The sequence below is a fragment of the Ursus arctos genome, unplaced genomic scaffold, assembly GCF_023065955.2.
Source record: "Ursus arctos isolate Adak ecotype North America unplaced genomic scaffold, UrsArc2.0 scaffold_3, whole genome shotgun sequence".
NCBI classification, from domain to species: domain Eukaryota; kingdom Metazoa; phylum Chordata; class Mammalia; order Carnivora; family Ursidae; genus Ursus; species Ursus arctos.
In genome coordinates, this window is record NW_026622985.1 from 19,362,865 (window position 1) to 19,376,626 (window position 13,762).

Genomic DNA, 13,762 nt, shown 5'->3' on the forward strand with positions numbered 1-13,762 from the left:
TCCACGGCCTGGAATCAAGACCTTGAATCAGGTCCTGTCTGCCCCTACCAGGCTGTGTACCCTTCATCGTGTTCTCACTGGTGCCGGTTCTTTGATCCGTGCGCTGTAAAGAGCTAGATTAGTTCAGTAGTTTTCAAACTCTGCCACTTTAGGCCCTGAGAGTTCCTGAGAGGTGTTCCAGGAAGTTTTGGGGAATGGGTGGCGAGGAGCATGCTGTGTGAGCAAAGGGAGCCCAAGGGCTTCAAAAGCTAGGAAGAGAGAAATATACTGAGATTTCATACATTTGTTTGAAGAATGAGTACCACTGCTAAAGAAATTTTGACTAGATGATAAAAGTGCCTTCAGTTTCAATTATTCCCTAGACCCTCATTGAACCAGAGTAGCAGAAATAAGAACGTGAATGAAAGCAACAAGTACTAAAGCTGAGGAAACTGAGTAATGGGGAAAGCAGTGTGGACTATTCCCAAGGTGCTGTGCAGTGACCGGGCTCTTTCAGGATCTCTGCTATCCAGGGAAAAGGCAAAACTTCTGTTGCCTGAGTTTCAGCTAGATACTTTGGCCTCATTGTGTTCATTGAAATGTAGACTGGCACGATGATAACTAAGTTTGTGGATCAGTGAGAAATATTACAATGAGGATATTTTATACTCACAATCAGAAGACAACTACAGTGAGCAACTAAACACTGTGCATTGTGGGACTTTTCTTGGTGGTTAATGATTTCAGAAAGTATGTTCCTTCCAAAGCAAATGTCAAATTAAAATTTTCCACTTATGATTGTTGTGTTGCTGCTAGAGGTGTGTGAACTCAGAAGCTCTTGACTTGATTGAGATTTGACAATGAAATGTATTTAGGTAAATCAAGTTTCCATGTCCCCTCTGGGCATAACACCTGTAATTGATTATGGAGTCCATAGGCCCCGGGCTTGAATTGGCCCTATGTTTAGTCCTCCGCATTTTCAGCTTGCTAAAAGCAAAGAAAAACCTATAAACATAGGTGAACATATAGTGTGGTAACGTCTGTTTATGAGTAATTTCGATAATGATTATGCAACAACAAGGGCAGATTACCTTACAAACATCACATGTAGTGTGAGATGAAGACTGCCCAGTGACTCCTCTCTCCGATTCTGTCTCCCGTCCACCATTCAAAGCTCTCACTATTGTGCCTGTGTGTGTGTGTGTGTGTGTGTGTGTGTGTGTTAAAGTGTAATATTTTCTGTCTCACTGCTGAAATATGTTAGCTTGGAGCAACATCACCCATTAACACTTCAGTGTGGCTTAGTTTGTCAGATTACGTTTGAAAAGTTGGGTCGTGGCAGGTGACACTAACGATTGTAACAATTCGATGGGGAATAGAAATTGGAAAGGTCTGCAGCACAAAGAAGGAAGGTACATCCACATAGAGACCAAAGTGGGAAATGTTGGGAGCCAGGAGGTCCTGCGGGCCCCACAAAGGATGAAATGTTGACTGAGAGACACACAAATGAAGGGGGAAAAATGCAGAGGCCGAACTTTGCCCTCTGGTGACCTAGCACAGCGCCTTGTACGTAATCCATCTTCAGTAAACTATAGCTGAATCAAATTATTTTTGTCCTCAGGTGGTTTCGGTAGAACTAAAGTTGAGATTTAAGGTTAATATTTTTTAGTTATTAAAAAGATTTGTGTACGGCTTATTTTCTAAAATCAATTTTCTTAAAGAGGCGTGATTTTCTGTTTTAAATTTGTTCAAACAATACATTTCGTGCCAGAAAAGCTCTTTTTAAGGAAACATACCTCAAATATGAGGCATAAATAAGTCTTCCTTTAATAAAACAGCTCCTATTATAGCCATTGAATAACACATCTGCTGCAGGGGTGTAATTTTTTCACCAATAAATGTGCACAGCTCTGATTAGAGAAGGTGAAAGATGCACATCTCCTTCAAACGGTGAGTTAGACTCTGTAGGGAGAGAAGGTGTGTTTTATTATGACAGATTTTGTAATTATGAAAGCTCTGAATAGCCCTATTTTTAAAAAAGTACTTCTTGCAAAAATATAATTCTCTGTCTAAACTCTCTATGTGTTATGGTGACTGTTGATTTCAGAAAAATACATTTGGAGCATCTTTCTCCAGTGCTAATATCATTATTGCTTCACAAAACATTTTATACCAGTCTTCCGAGGAAGAAATTTTAATAAGCATCCTTTCCATAGTTTTTCTTCAATCCAGGATTTGCTCACCTCTACTGTTTTCGGAATAAGCCCACAAATGTTACCATATCTTTACAAAGGAAAACCGGAAGATAATTCTCAACCCAGGGGCCTTGGTCTAAGCCTTGACTCTTGTTCATTTGTGTGACTGTTCAAATGCACTCATTTTTTAAAAGATCGTATCTACACAATAACATGTAAAAATGAGGTTTTTCAAAGAGCTTTAAAAAGACATTAAATTATCACCAAACTTATTACAAGATTTAGATTAACCTTTCCTATTCATTTTCAGGGCTACGGCGACACACAGGGGCCAGATTATTTTCAAAGATGCTTTAGCCCAGCAGCTGTGTGAACAAGGAGGTAAGAATGATCTCTGACTCCTCTATGTTGGCTGTGTCTAAGCTATTCATGCTGGCCCGATGTTCTATGTCCTGAGTAAGTTTTTCATTACTCTTACTTGATCACAATGCTTTAAAAATGGAATTATTGATCCCTTCATATCCCTAAGAATTATGTATTTAGTAATTATTGATAAAGATCTGTAGACTTCTGAAAATACTAAGTGTGAGCAAAGCAAACCAAGAGAGAATTTATCTACTTTTCCTATTTTTTTCTCTAACTAATTACATTTAGTTGTCCTGGAAATATAAATCTTAGTAGTTTTAGAATTCTACAAAAACATATCTGCTTAATTTACCACTTAAATTTCTTGCCGACTTCGTTGAAAATGTTTCTATTTATTGCTTTTAAACATGATCTTGTGCTCAGGATTTATGTTCTTGTTTCAACTGTGTGCACCGTTAATTTCAGATTTGTGGATAGATATTATATCATTTTAGATACATTAATTGGACATTAAGTAGTCACATTAAATGACTTCTGCTTTGTGAGTGCCTCATACACATCCTATTTTCACCTGTACCAGACTCACAGATGCATATACACACACGTGCACACACGTACACACATATGCACACACACCATGAAAAGGTGGAAAACAGGATCCATGCCCCAACACAAATTTGTTCACTCTACTTCTTAAGCTTCTACCTGACTTCGTTCGCGTCTTCACTGTAGCTCTTACCACTTCACATAGAATTTTCCTCTGAAAAGAAATGAATGCTACCTGTCAGGGACTGAGCTTCTCAAGCATAGAACTATGCCTTTAGAGTTCTTTGGTTCCCCAGAACCTGGCATATGACCATTCAAAAAACGCTGATAGATTGAATACACGTTTTTCTCAGCCATACATCTATTCATTGATTTAAGCATTTGGCAGTGAATACATTTGAAGCCAGTCATTGTTAATGTCATGCCATTTTCACCATCATTATAGGCATAGCATCAATTTTTATTTACACAGCGATATTTTTTGGAAATTTGTTAAGAATTACATTTTTGAATTTGAAGGAAATTTCTACTAATCTTATTTCTGTTAAAGAGAATCTAATGGGCTTAGGAAAGAAATGAGGAAAAACTATATTGGTTTTTGAAAGGCCTAAGAAAATACCATTTATTATTCATAGTAATATATACATCCTCAGTATGGCTTTATCTAAGTAATGTGATACTGCATGGTTATTACTGGCAAACTTCTGATTGCTTACATATATAGCTCTTGAATCAGAAAACCCCATTCTAATTATAGTTTCAAATATATTATCAGTGTTCTTGGTTTGAGCAGATTTTTACTGTGACTTTTGTGGATGCAAAAATGCGCTAGCCTTTGTAGTAACCTCAAAAAACCTGTCACAATGTAACTCTTTTTTCAGACTGAGAATGTTCACAATACTGAAAATATAGAACACTGTATAACATAGTGAATATTAATGTTCTGAAAAATGCATGCTGTCAGAAAAAGATATGTCTAATTTTATTAACATTTAACATTGTTTAAAAGCTGATCCCTTTTAAGTGTTGGATGTTTGAGTCTTTTCTATTGTAAATGAATTGTTGGAATTGGGTTCATTTAAAATGAAAAGAAAAAGCCAAGAAAAACCAGTAGGAAAAAATTCTCAACCAGTGGGTTTAAAAAAAAAAAAAAAGCCTTATGTAGTCGAATTGCACACGAATATGATTTACACAATGGTAGAAGTGCGTGTTATTAAAAATGCTGTTCAGCCCAGGACCAAAGGAAAACACTGAGCTTTTCAACAGCACCTAATCAATTGAAATCATATCAATCCATCCAAGATAGGGTGGAAAGAATACTAACAAGAGTGATGGCTTCCTGCTGTCAGGAATAATAAGGGGAATAATTCGTGCTATAAACCATAGATCTATTTTGGACCTATCTACTTTTAATTAAAACATTAATTATCTCCTTAAAGAAAATAACATAAATTTAAAATGTTATTATTTCCTATACATTGGGTGGAGAATAATTCATGTATTTATAAGAGAGAAAAAAATGGCAATCAGTATATACCAAAGCACAGTGCCTTTCAATTACAACTCAATAGGTTTGTTGATTTTAATGAAATTAAATAATTTAAACAAACCAAATTTTGTTCTGTGGAGCTTGAGGACAGCTATTATTATAAGACTGTATTAGTGGCTAAGCATATCGAAAAAGTAAAAAGATCAGAAAACACACTAGTCTGAGATAGTCTGTCATTTTGATCTTTTTCCTTAAAAGACATTCGTTGAAGGATTTTATTCCGCAAACACGTATCTAACACCTACAAGACGCTGTCTTAGCTCACAGGGCTAAATATAGCTATAAAAGTAAAGAAAGACCCATTTCCTGTTCTCAAGGGCTGGGATGTAAATGGCAGATCAGCTACATTTGCCCCGGGGGTGGGGAGGGAGGGGTGAGGGCTTTAGGAAAGGCTCCCTAGGGAGCAAGGCCTGAAGGGTCAGCAGCAGTTCAAGAAAAAAAGCAGAGGAATTCCATCTATCTCCTTCCCATTTCTACTGAGCCACCTTGGATCACACCCCACACCCATCATCCCCTTCCGACTTTGCTTAATAGTCACCTCTTGGAATTCCCTGCTCCCACTTACTGGCACCGTAATGAGGGCTGCAATAATGAGCTTTCTAAAATGAAAACGTGATTCTATCGTGTCCCTGCTTAAAACCCTTCAATATCTCCATTGGAGGTAGTAGTTCATCTTCAAGGTAAAAATCATTACCGCTAATCACAGCATCATACAAAGAAAAATCCCTTACAACCTGGCTTCAATTTGCCCCCCACCTCATTACCTTTTTAAAAAATATTTTATGTATTTATTTGAGAGAGAGAGAAAGAGTGGGAGGGAGAGGGAGAGAGAATCTGAAACAGACTTCATGCTGAGCGCAGAGGCCGACACAGGGCTCAAACCCATGACCACACAATCATGACCTGAGCCGAAACCAAGAATCAGACGTTTAACCCACTGAATCACCCAGGCTCCCCACCCCACTTCATTTCTTTTCATCCTATCATTTCTACTTTAAAATTCCCAGAATGCACCTCATTCCATCACCCTTGTATGATTTATACATTATGCCTCCCCTTCCCCCCGTTTGCTTGGGCTGGACTACTTTTATATGTCATGTCATGTCTGGCTCACTCAGGCTTGCAGACCCTGCTTAGGTATTGCCTCTTCCTGAAAAAAAAGAAAAAAAAAAATCTGTGATCTCCCTCAAGCTCCTCCTCAAGTTAATCTTGGACTCTCATACATGGTCACATAATCCCTGGACATACCTCTCAAAGCACAATAATAATCAAATGAAAACACTGTCAGCACTGTTATATTCCGACTGCACTCTACCCATTCATTCTACAACCATGACTTCATTTAATCTTTCCAGCAACTCTCTGAAGAAGGAACTCTTACGATCTCCACTTTAAGGATGGTGAAACAAAGACACAGCAAGAATAACTTGCCTAAGGTCGCACAGCTAGAAATTGTCAGAGCTGGGAGGGGAGCTCAGGCAGTTTGGCCAGTAGCCCATGATATTAACCATCACGTTACACTGCCTTTCAAATGAAACACACACTTCAGCACGCGCTCATTTAACTTAACAACCATTTACTGCAGATTGTAATAAGAACATTATCACAGGTGCCTTGTCTGCCATTAGATACAAGCTCCTTGAGGACAGGAACTGTGCTTTTTATTTCCAAATCACCGAAGCCTCACACAATGTCTGTGTGCACCCAGTAAACGTTTATTGAATGAGTGAATGAACAATTGAATCCAACTAGTCTGATAGATGGGGGAAAGAGGAAGCTACCCGGCAGGTCATTACAGCTAAGCTGGGAAGGTAAGTGGAGCAGGTTGTAAAGGGCTCTCTGTTTGCTCCGAAGTTTAAACGTTGTTCTGTGTGCAAGTGGAAAACAGGAGGGTGACGTGAGCAATCTGTGTTTTTGAAAGAAAACTGGGGATGGGGGTGGAATGGGTTGCAGAGATCAGGAGTCGGAGGAAGCTAAACACAGTAGCAGGATGCTGTATCACCAGGGTGAGAGCTAAATTTTAAGCTAAATGAAAATTGGGTCTTGGTGGGGCACCTGGGTGGCTCAGTCGGTTAAGTATCTGCCTTCAGCTCAGGTCATGCTCAGGAGGCAGCCTGTTTCTCCCTCTCCCTCTGCTGCTCCCCCTGCTTGTGTTCTCTCTCTCTGTCAAATAAATAAGTAAAATCTTTTTAAAAAAATTGGGGTCTTGGAGACTAGAAAGAAGGGGATATGATAGAGAGACGTAAGAGAAGATGTGATCGTCGTAGGGAGTGAAGGCAGGAAGAGGGTCCAGAGTGATTCTGTGGTTTCTGGCCTGGGTGACTCAGTGGCCAGTGATGCCAGGGACTGAGAGAAGACGTGAAGAAACCTGAGAGGTGTTTGAAAGAGAACATAACAGACTGGACTTCCACACATTGTCCCTGAGGAAGTTGCCTTCCACCCTGCAGGGCTCTCCAATAGCCTGCTGGGAAGAGAGGCAGATCTGAGAACGATCAGCATGTTGGTTTTGAGGAGGGATCGTGCTCATCCAGGGGGCTCCCCAGGAGAAGGGAGGAAGGTTCCCAGTGTGGAAGGCTGTGATGGCACACGAGCAGGAAGAAAAAGGAATTCTGGAGAAGGGGCCAGCTTGGGAGACTGGGAGACTCGAGAAGACATCTCAATGTGGTAGAGGTGTTCGACAGGGACAAAGGCTTCTGAGAGGACGGAGAGGACGAAGTATGAAAAAAGGCTTTAAGATTTTGTACGTAAAAGGTCATCGGTGATTTGACTCTAAATGAGGATGGTCTCAGGAGAGGCTGGACCACCTGAAGCTGCCTTGTAGTGTGGAAAGCTCTTGCCCAGGCTCTGTAGACAGACAGTCAAGGGAAGAAAGATTACTGAGTTGAGAAGTAAATGTGAGGCAATGTTTAAAGTTGAGGCTTTGAAAAAAACTGAGGATTAAAGGGAAGGAGAGAGATAGGGCAAGCAGAGCGGAAAGCAGACTCAACGGAAGAGTGGGGACGCTCTCTTTCCCTCCCACACCCCCTGACAGAACCAGAACATATTTATAAGCATCCAGTGCCTTGCAGCCAAAGACCACCAGGAGCACCCCTGTCGTTGAGAGGCTGGGGTAGTGCTAGTTCCAGTGTGGAGAAGGTATGCCATCCAACCACGGGGCAGCTCAATAAGAGGATGTTACAAAAAGAACTGTTATGAGATTTGGGCCTGTATTTCATGATTTTGGCTCAGGTTTGTGGAAGTGGGGCTTTGCTCTATATTGGATGCTGTAACCAGTAATTCTGGTTAGGGATCTCAATAAATCCTATCGGTAGGGGAGGCAGACTAGAGTGAGGGTGAGCTATACTTGGTGAAAAGACAGTACAGTCACCACTATTAGCCAGGAGAAGGGGAGGCTTTGTGTACTGTGAGTTGGACAGTGTTCTGGTTGGGTCTGTGTTCTGGCACATTTATGAAGCGCCCCTGTTTCAGTCTTAACCCATCACAATCCCAGAGTGGCTTTGTCTGCAGTTGAAGTTCTGTGAAATCATTTCTGTTCACTGGGAGAACAGCAAGGCTCAGCTGCGAGTGCTACGAGCTCCTCGATGGCAGGGGCTGCTTTTCCTTTCTTGAGGCCAAGGAGAGAGTGCTAGTGGGCATTTGCTTTTGAATTTAGACTTTGTGAAGACGTTGCAATCATAGAGAAGTAGGTCTGGACCCAAGCTCTGTGTAACCTTACTTTCAGAGCCTGGACACAAAATACAGACTCAGTGAATGATAAAGGGGGAGGGATCTTGCTGGAGCAAGGTTTTATTCAAGGTAGCCCATGTGAAATCAAAAGCCTGAGCAAGTAGATCAGTGTGGTGAAATTGTGGATTTAGGTCATAGCCCTCAGAATCACCTAAAAAGAGTCCTGTTGAAAATGTTGAGATGAGGGGCGCCTGGGTGGCTCAGTCGGTTAAGCGTCTGCCTTCAGCTCAAGTCAGGATCTCAGGGTCCTGATATTGAGCCCTGAATCACGCTTTCTGTTCAGTGGGGAGTCTGCTTCTCCCTCTGCCCCTCTCCCCTGTTTGTGCTTGCTCTCACTCTGCCTGAAATAAATAAAATCTTTTTTTTTTTAAAGAAATATTAAGATGAGTGTGGTTAATGTATAGGCTGGGGATGAGGACATATTTGAATTTATGCTCTGATCCTGGGACTGTAAATTCCTCATCTGGAGATTAGCAACAAAACCAAGAAAGTTAACTTGACAAAATATATGCTGCACATATATAGGAGGACTAGAAACCAAATCTCAGGGCTCACCGTCCAGTGTTGGTTCCATTATACAAAGTAGATTCTTAAAATTTAAAAAGTAGACATTAAGAATCCTCAGGAATCCCAGCTTCAACAAAAGAATCATCGCCATTGCCTCCATCCCCTGAGCACCTAGGAGAGAATACAATACACACTTTCTGAAGCCCTTCCCTTACAAGACAGAGGTGGCAAGTGTGAAGCTGATGTGAGTGTTCTCAGCATGGCTGCTGCTGGTCCCTCAGTGTGCACACGTGCTGGTGGGGACTGGGCGGGGGAATCATGGCGCGTGTGTATATTCGTTGGGCTGTGAGCTTCTTGGCATATACCCTTCAAACACACACATTATTTAGCAAGGCCAGATGGCAAGCTTAACGGCCGACAGCAGTCATGCCCTGTAGTGCCCCCAAAGGGTGCATGCCATTTATAAACCATGCTGGAATTCTCTGTTGTTGGGTTGATGGAAGTGGCTATAACCAAAGGCAAATGTTTTATGTCAGGGAAGAGGGTCAGGCTTATAGTTGGAGTCAAAAACCTTGGCTGCTTTCCGCCGTGCTCAGCAATTGCTTTGCTGTTCATCACTCTCCGAACGGAATGGTAGACAGAGCGGCAGTACGTTCTAAGGGCTGCTGGACCATGGTGATGGGCAGTGTATTTACTCCATTCAGAGCCCGCACTCCGGAATTTTTAGATTCTTTGTAATAAGGACTGAGGAACATTTATTTAAACTGTGAGATGGAGGAAGTTAAAAAGTTCAGTAAGAGAGTCCATAAAGTGAAGGAGGGACTTAATCTCCCTAGGTATTTTTCAGCACATTAAGAATACCTTTTAAGGTGATGGATATGGTAACTGGCTTGATAGTGGTGATTATTTCACAGTGTATACATATATCAAAACATCACGTTGTATACCTTAAATATATACAATTTTTGTCAGTTACACCTCAATAAAGTTGGAAAAAAAGAATACCTTTTATATCCAAATACTGTATGAATTTTACATCAGATCTATCAAAATCTTCTCTTTCCTATTCTTGTTCATTCAGTAGCTTATATTACTAAATGTTTTTCCAATACCCTGAAATGCAAGGGTTTTTTTTCAATTAATCACACTATGCAAGTCAGAATCAACTAATAGAATTGAGTTTTACTGTATCTACTGTAATAGTTAAAGTGAAAAATAATGATGCATCCCATTTGAATTTGCCCAGTGTTAAAATTTTTGCTTTTCAAAGACGTGTTTTTCCCATGGCTATTCTAGAGCTTACATTTCCGTTCACCTGTTATAGCTGCTTTTTCCTGACATCCCTGCCTTTGTAATTGACAAACAAAGAGAGCTGAATTAGGAGACTTTGGTAAAACCATCCAGGAACTCTTAATCTTGCTTCAAGGTGTCAAAAACTACTGGACAGGGGGAGGAACTGAAACCCTCCTAGGGCTGGGGCGGGCAAAAAGTGTTTCTAAGCGATCCTGAGGACAGATGAGATTTAAAGGAACATCGAAGAGCTGACTCATGGGGCCATAGTAAAATTTCTTGCTACCGGCCTTAGGTATGTCTGACTACGTTTTTAATTTCCTAAAGCATGGTGCTTTGAACTGGTGCTGTTTATCCCAAGATGATTGAACCTAGATTTAAACAGCCTTCTTTTTAGTTCTCAGGGTTATATACATTCCCACTTGACAGCTTTATCTAGTCCAAAGTCAAAACACCAAGATTTATGCCCGAGAAGAATTTGACATTCAGTTCTTTTGGATCCAGAGAAGTACACTTTCTACTCAAGTTGCTATATAATCTGCTGGATTCCCCCTATTTTGAAGGAGAAAAAGCCTAGGTTTGGGATCTTTATAATTACTTAGGGGAAGGGAGCAAAGCTGTGCTGAACACACCTTAAATTATAATTTTATTTTGGGTTGCAAAATCCTATTCACGCAACCTATTAATCCAACCGTATTTTTACATTCAAAGGTTCAGTTGTTTAATGTAATCATTAATACAGATTTTCATAATCAGGTTTTTAAGAGTTGGAATTCATTAATATTAATTAATACATACTGTGCTGTGTCCCATACCATTCCCAAGTGCCTGGCACAATATTCTGTACCCAGAAGGAACATGGTCAAGTTGTGAGGATTAAATGCAAAAGTGATGTGCGGATGGTGGCTAGCACCTAAATACTCACTGAATGTTGACTATCGTTATTATTACTAGGCAGTTATATTTGGATGCCATTTAGGTACCTTGAACTCAATATATTCTAAACTGAACTTGACTTTTCCCCAAATCTGGGGAAGTACCTCCCCTTCCCCTGAGCAATGTGTTTAATTTTCATGTTATGAACTCTTCAATTTCTGTAACTTTAGAGCAGGACCAAACTTAAGATGTTACAGCATGCATCTTACCCACCTCAACTGGATGTGGTTTTATTCTGACCCTCATTTATTACCGTCTCTGTGTTTTCCCCTTTATTAACTGTTTGATTGCCATTTTGGGGTTGGTTTGGTTTTGGTTTTTGTTTTTGTGGTTTTTGATTTTTTTGTTTTTGTCCTTATTCGCAAGCTGCCTTGTATCTATTTTAGAACAAGGCGAATTGTACAGCGTATCCTTAGGCGTATAAAGGAGAGTCAGAAGTAAGGTAACGTGAAGGTAATAACAGAGGTTCAAGTGACCAGGACAGGAGGGAACAGAGAACATTAGAATTTCCTAACAGCAATGTCTTGCTGGTATTATTAGTGCCCAATAATTAATGTCTTGTTGGTGTTATCACTACCCAGTAAACTAACGTATTTGGAGCCAGGCAGGGGATACAGAGATACATAAGATAGAGTCTCTAACCATCCGAACTTACAGTCGGAGCAGCCCTCATTTCCACTCCAGCTTTTAGGATTGAGTGAGATACAGAGGGATTACCTTTCCCCCAAACGGATCCCTTCTCCAGCCCACAGGAAGTTAACTCTTTTTAATTAGAGTATAGAGCTTCTATGACAAAGTGCGACAAACTGCGGGCTTAAATGATTAGAACTGTATTTCTCCATCCTAAATCAGTCTGGAGGCAGTTTGGAATGGCTCTGTGGTTCTAAATCGGGGGGCCAAGCTGGCTGCTCCAGCACTTACCGTGTCCTAGCAAGAAGGGCAAAGGGCCAAGGAAGCATGGCCATTCCTTTAGAGGGCATGACCCAGCCCTGAACATGACACAGGTCACTTCTGCTCACTCCCTAAGAGCAGAGCTTAATTCCTTTGTCACAGGAAGCTGCAGGGGACAGTGTGATAGATACCTCTAACTGGGGGCCACAGTTCAGTTAAAACAAAGGAAAGGAGAACAGATATTGGCAGACCTCTAGCAAAGTTCTGCTCTAGCAACAAGGCGGCGGCGGCTGCTGCTGCTGCTTCTTCTTCTTCTTCTTCTTCTTCTTCTTCTTCTTCTTCATAGTAGTGGTATTAGTATTGTAGTAATTGTTATTAATTATATAATGATGGTGATGATCCTAATGATTTCCCTTCCTACCTCTGACTGTTAGTTAAATGTCATATGTGCTCAGCCTACAGGTCAATTTTTAGCTATACTTTCTCTCCTCTGCCCCATCCATCAACCCCTTCTCCTCAAGTTTTCAAAGGTCTAAGATGTTTTAAAAAATTATTACACAGTTATTTGAAGAAAAAAAACAAACAACTATTCACCAACAGTTCAGATGTTGTATTGTTTTGTATTCTGATTTTCACTTAAAACTTCTATTTCATATCATAGGCATAGTTTTGAAAAATGTGTGGTTATCTCGCCCAGAAAAGTTCAGGGCATGAGCATAGCAAGACAAGAAGTCGCAAGTGTGTGTATTGAAGATCTCATTATTGACAGCTCATGGTAGAATAAATCATACCTGACAGAGTTCTCTGTTCCCCCATTTGCAGATTATAAAGATATATTTTAGTTTTTCTCCTATTCCATTTATTTTAGAATATGACAGATGATAAGTTGTTATGAGACACAATTCAAATTGAGATGGGAAATGGGGGGGAAGGGAAAAGAAAAATACCTCCTAATATTGCTGGTTCTGTGTATAATTTAGCTGTCTTTAAATATTAAGGAATCTTTTATACTGATCATAAGTATATTCCTGAACACAGAGAGAACTATTTTCACTCTGAATTTATAACATTTTTGGAAGCTTAATTATCATACTTGAAGGTCAAATGGTTCTTTATTGCAATAAAATACAAAAGTAATAAAGAAATTATTCCTGGGGAGATGAAAGTCTAGGTTCATAGCTCATTAAATGGTAACTTCACAGACCGTGTCTAATTTGTCATATTTAGCTTTGGAAATTTCATACATTTGAATTTCAAATTAGGTGAAGAGATACCTGAGGCAAAACTACCTAGGGCCTTTGAATTCTAAGTGATCCGGGAGATATAGTTCCCATAACATAATACCTTTATTTGTAAGAAGTGCCTGTCATCATATGTATATCGCTTGCCAGACTCAAAACCTTTTTTTTTTTGAGTAATCAATAATATTAACACGAAGCTCATTAACCACTCCCTCAATTTGTTTTTAGATAACCCTTCCTTTTTCTGCTCAGCATATTGAAATCTCCATCCTTTGCACTGAATTATTTCTTGAAAAAATTTGTAGAAATACATTTTAGATTAACATGATTACTTAAAAGTTTCCCTCCAAAATAAGTGAGTTGAAAGATAAACACTTTTGTCCAACAAACAACCTTTGGGGGAGTTAAACATGACCTCATTTTTTCTAATGTGCCTATTCTAGGCTGCTGTGATCTCATGAGATGCTGGTGGGCTCAACTTTTGAAAAAGCATAAATGCAGAAATGCTTTTTTAAGAAATGAAGCTTTACTTTCAG

General features: G+C 40.0%; 1 protein-coding gene across 1 annotated transcript in view; it reads left to right on the forward strand.

Moving 5' to 3' along the window:
* Positions 1 to 13,762, forward strand: part of RELN (reelin) — a 476,703-nt gene that overhangs the window by 191,143 nt on the left and 271,798 nt on the right. Inside the window, exon 4 of the mRNA XM_026503988.4 lies at positions 2,485 to 2,555. Coding sequence (XP_026359773.3) covers positions 2,485 to 2,555 — 71 coding nt within the window. The remainder of the gene's footprint in view (positions 1 to 2,484; positions 2,556 to 13,762) is intronic.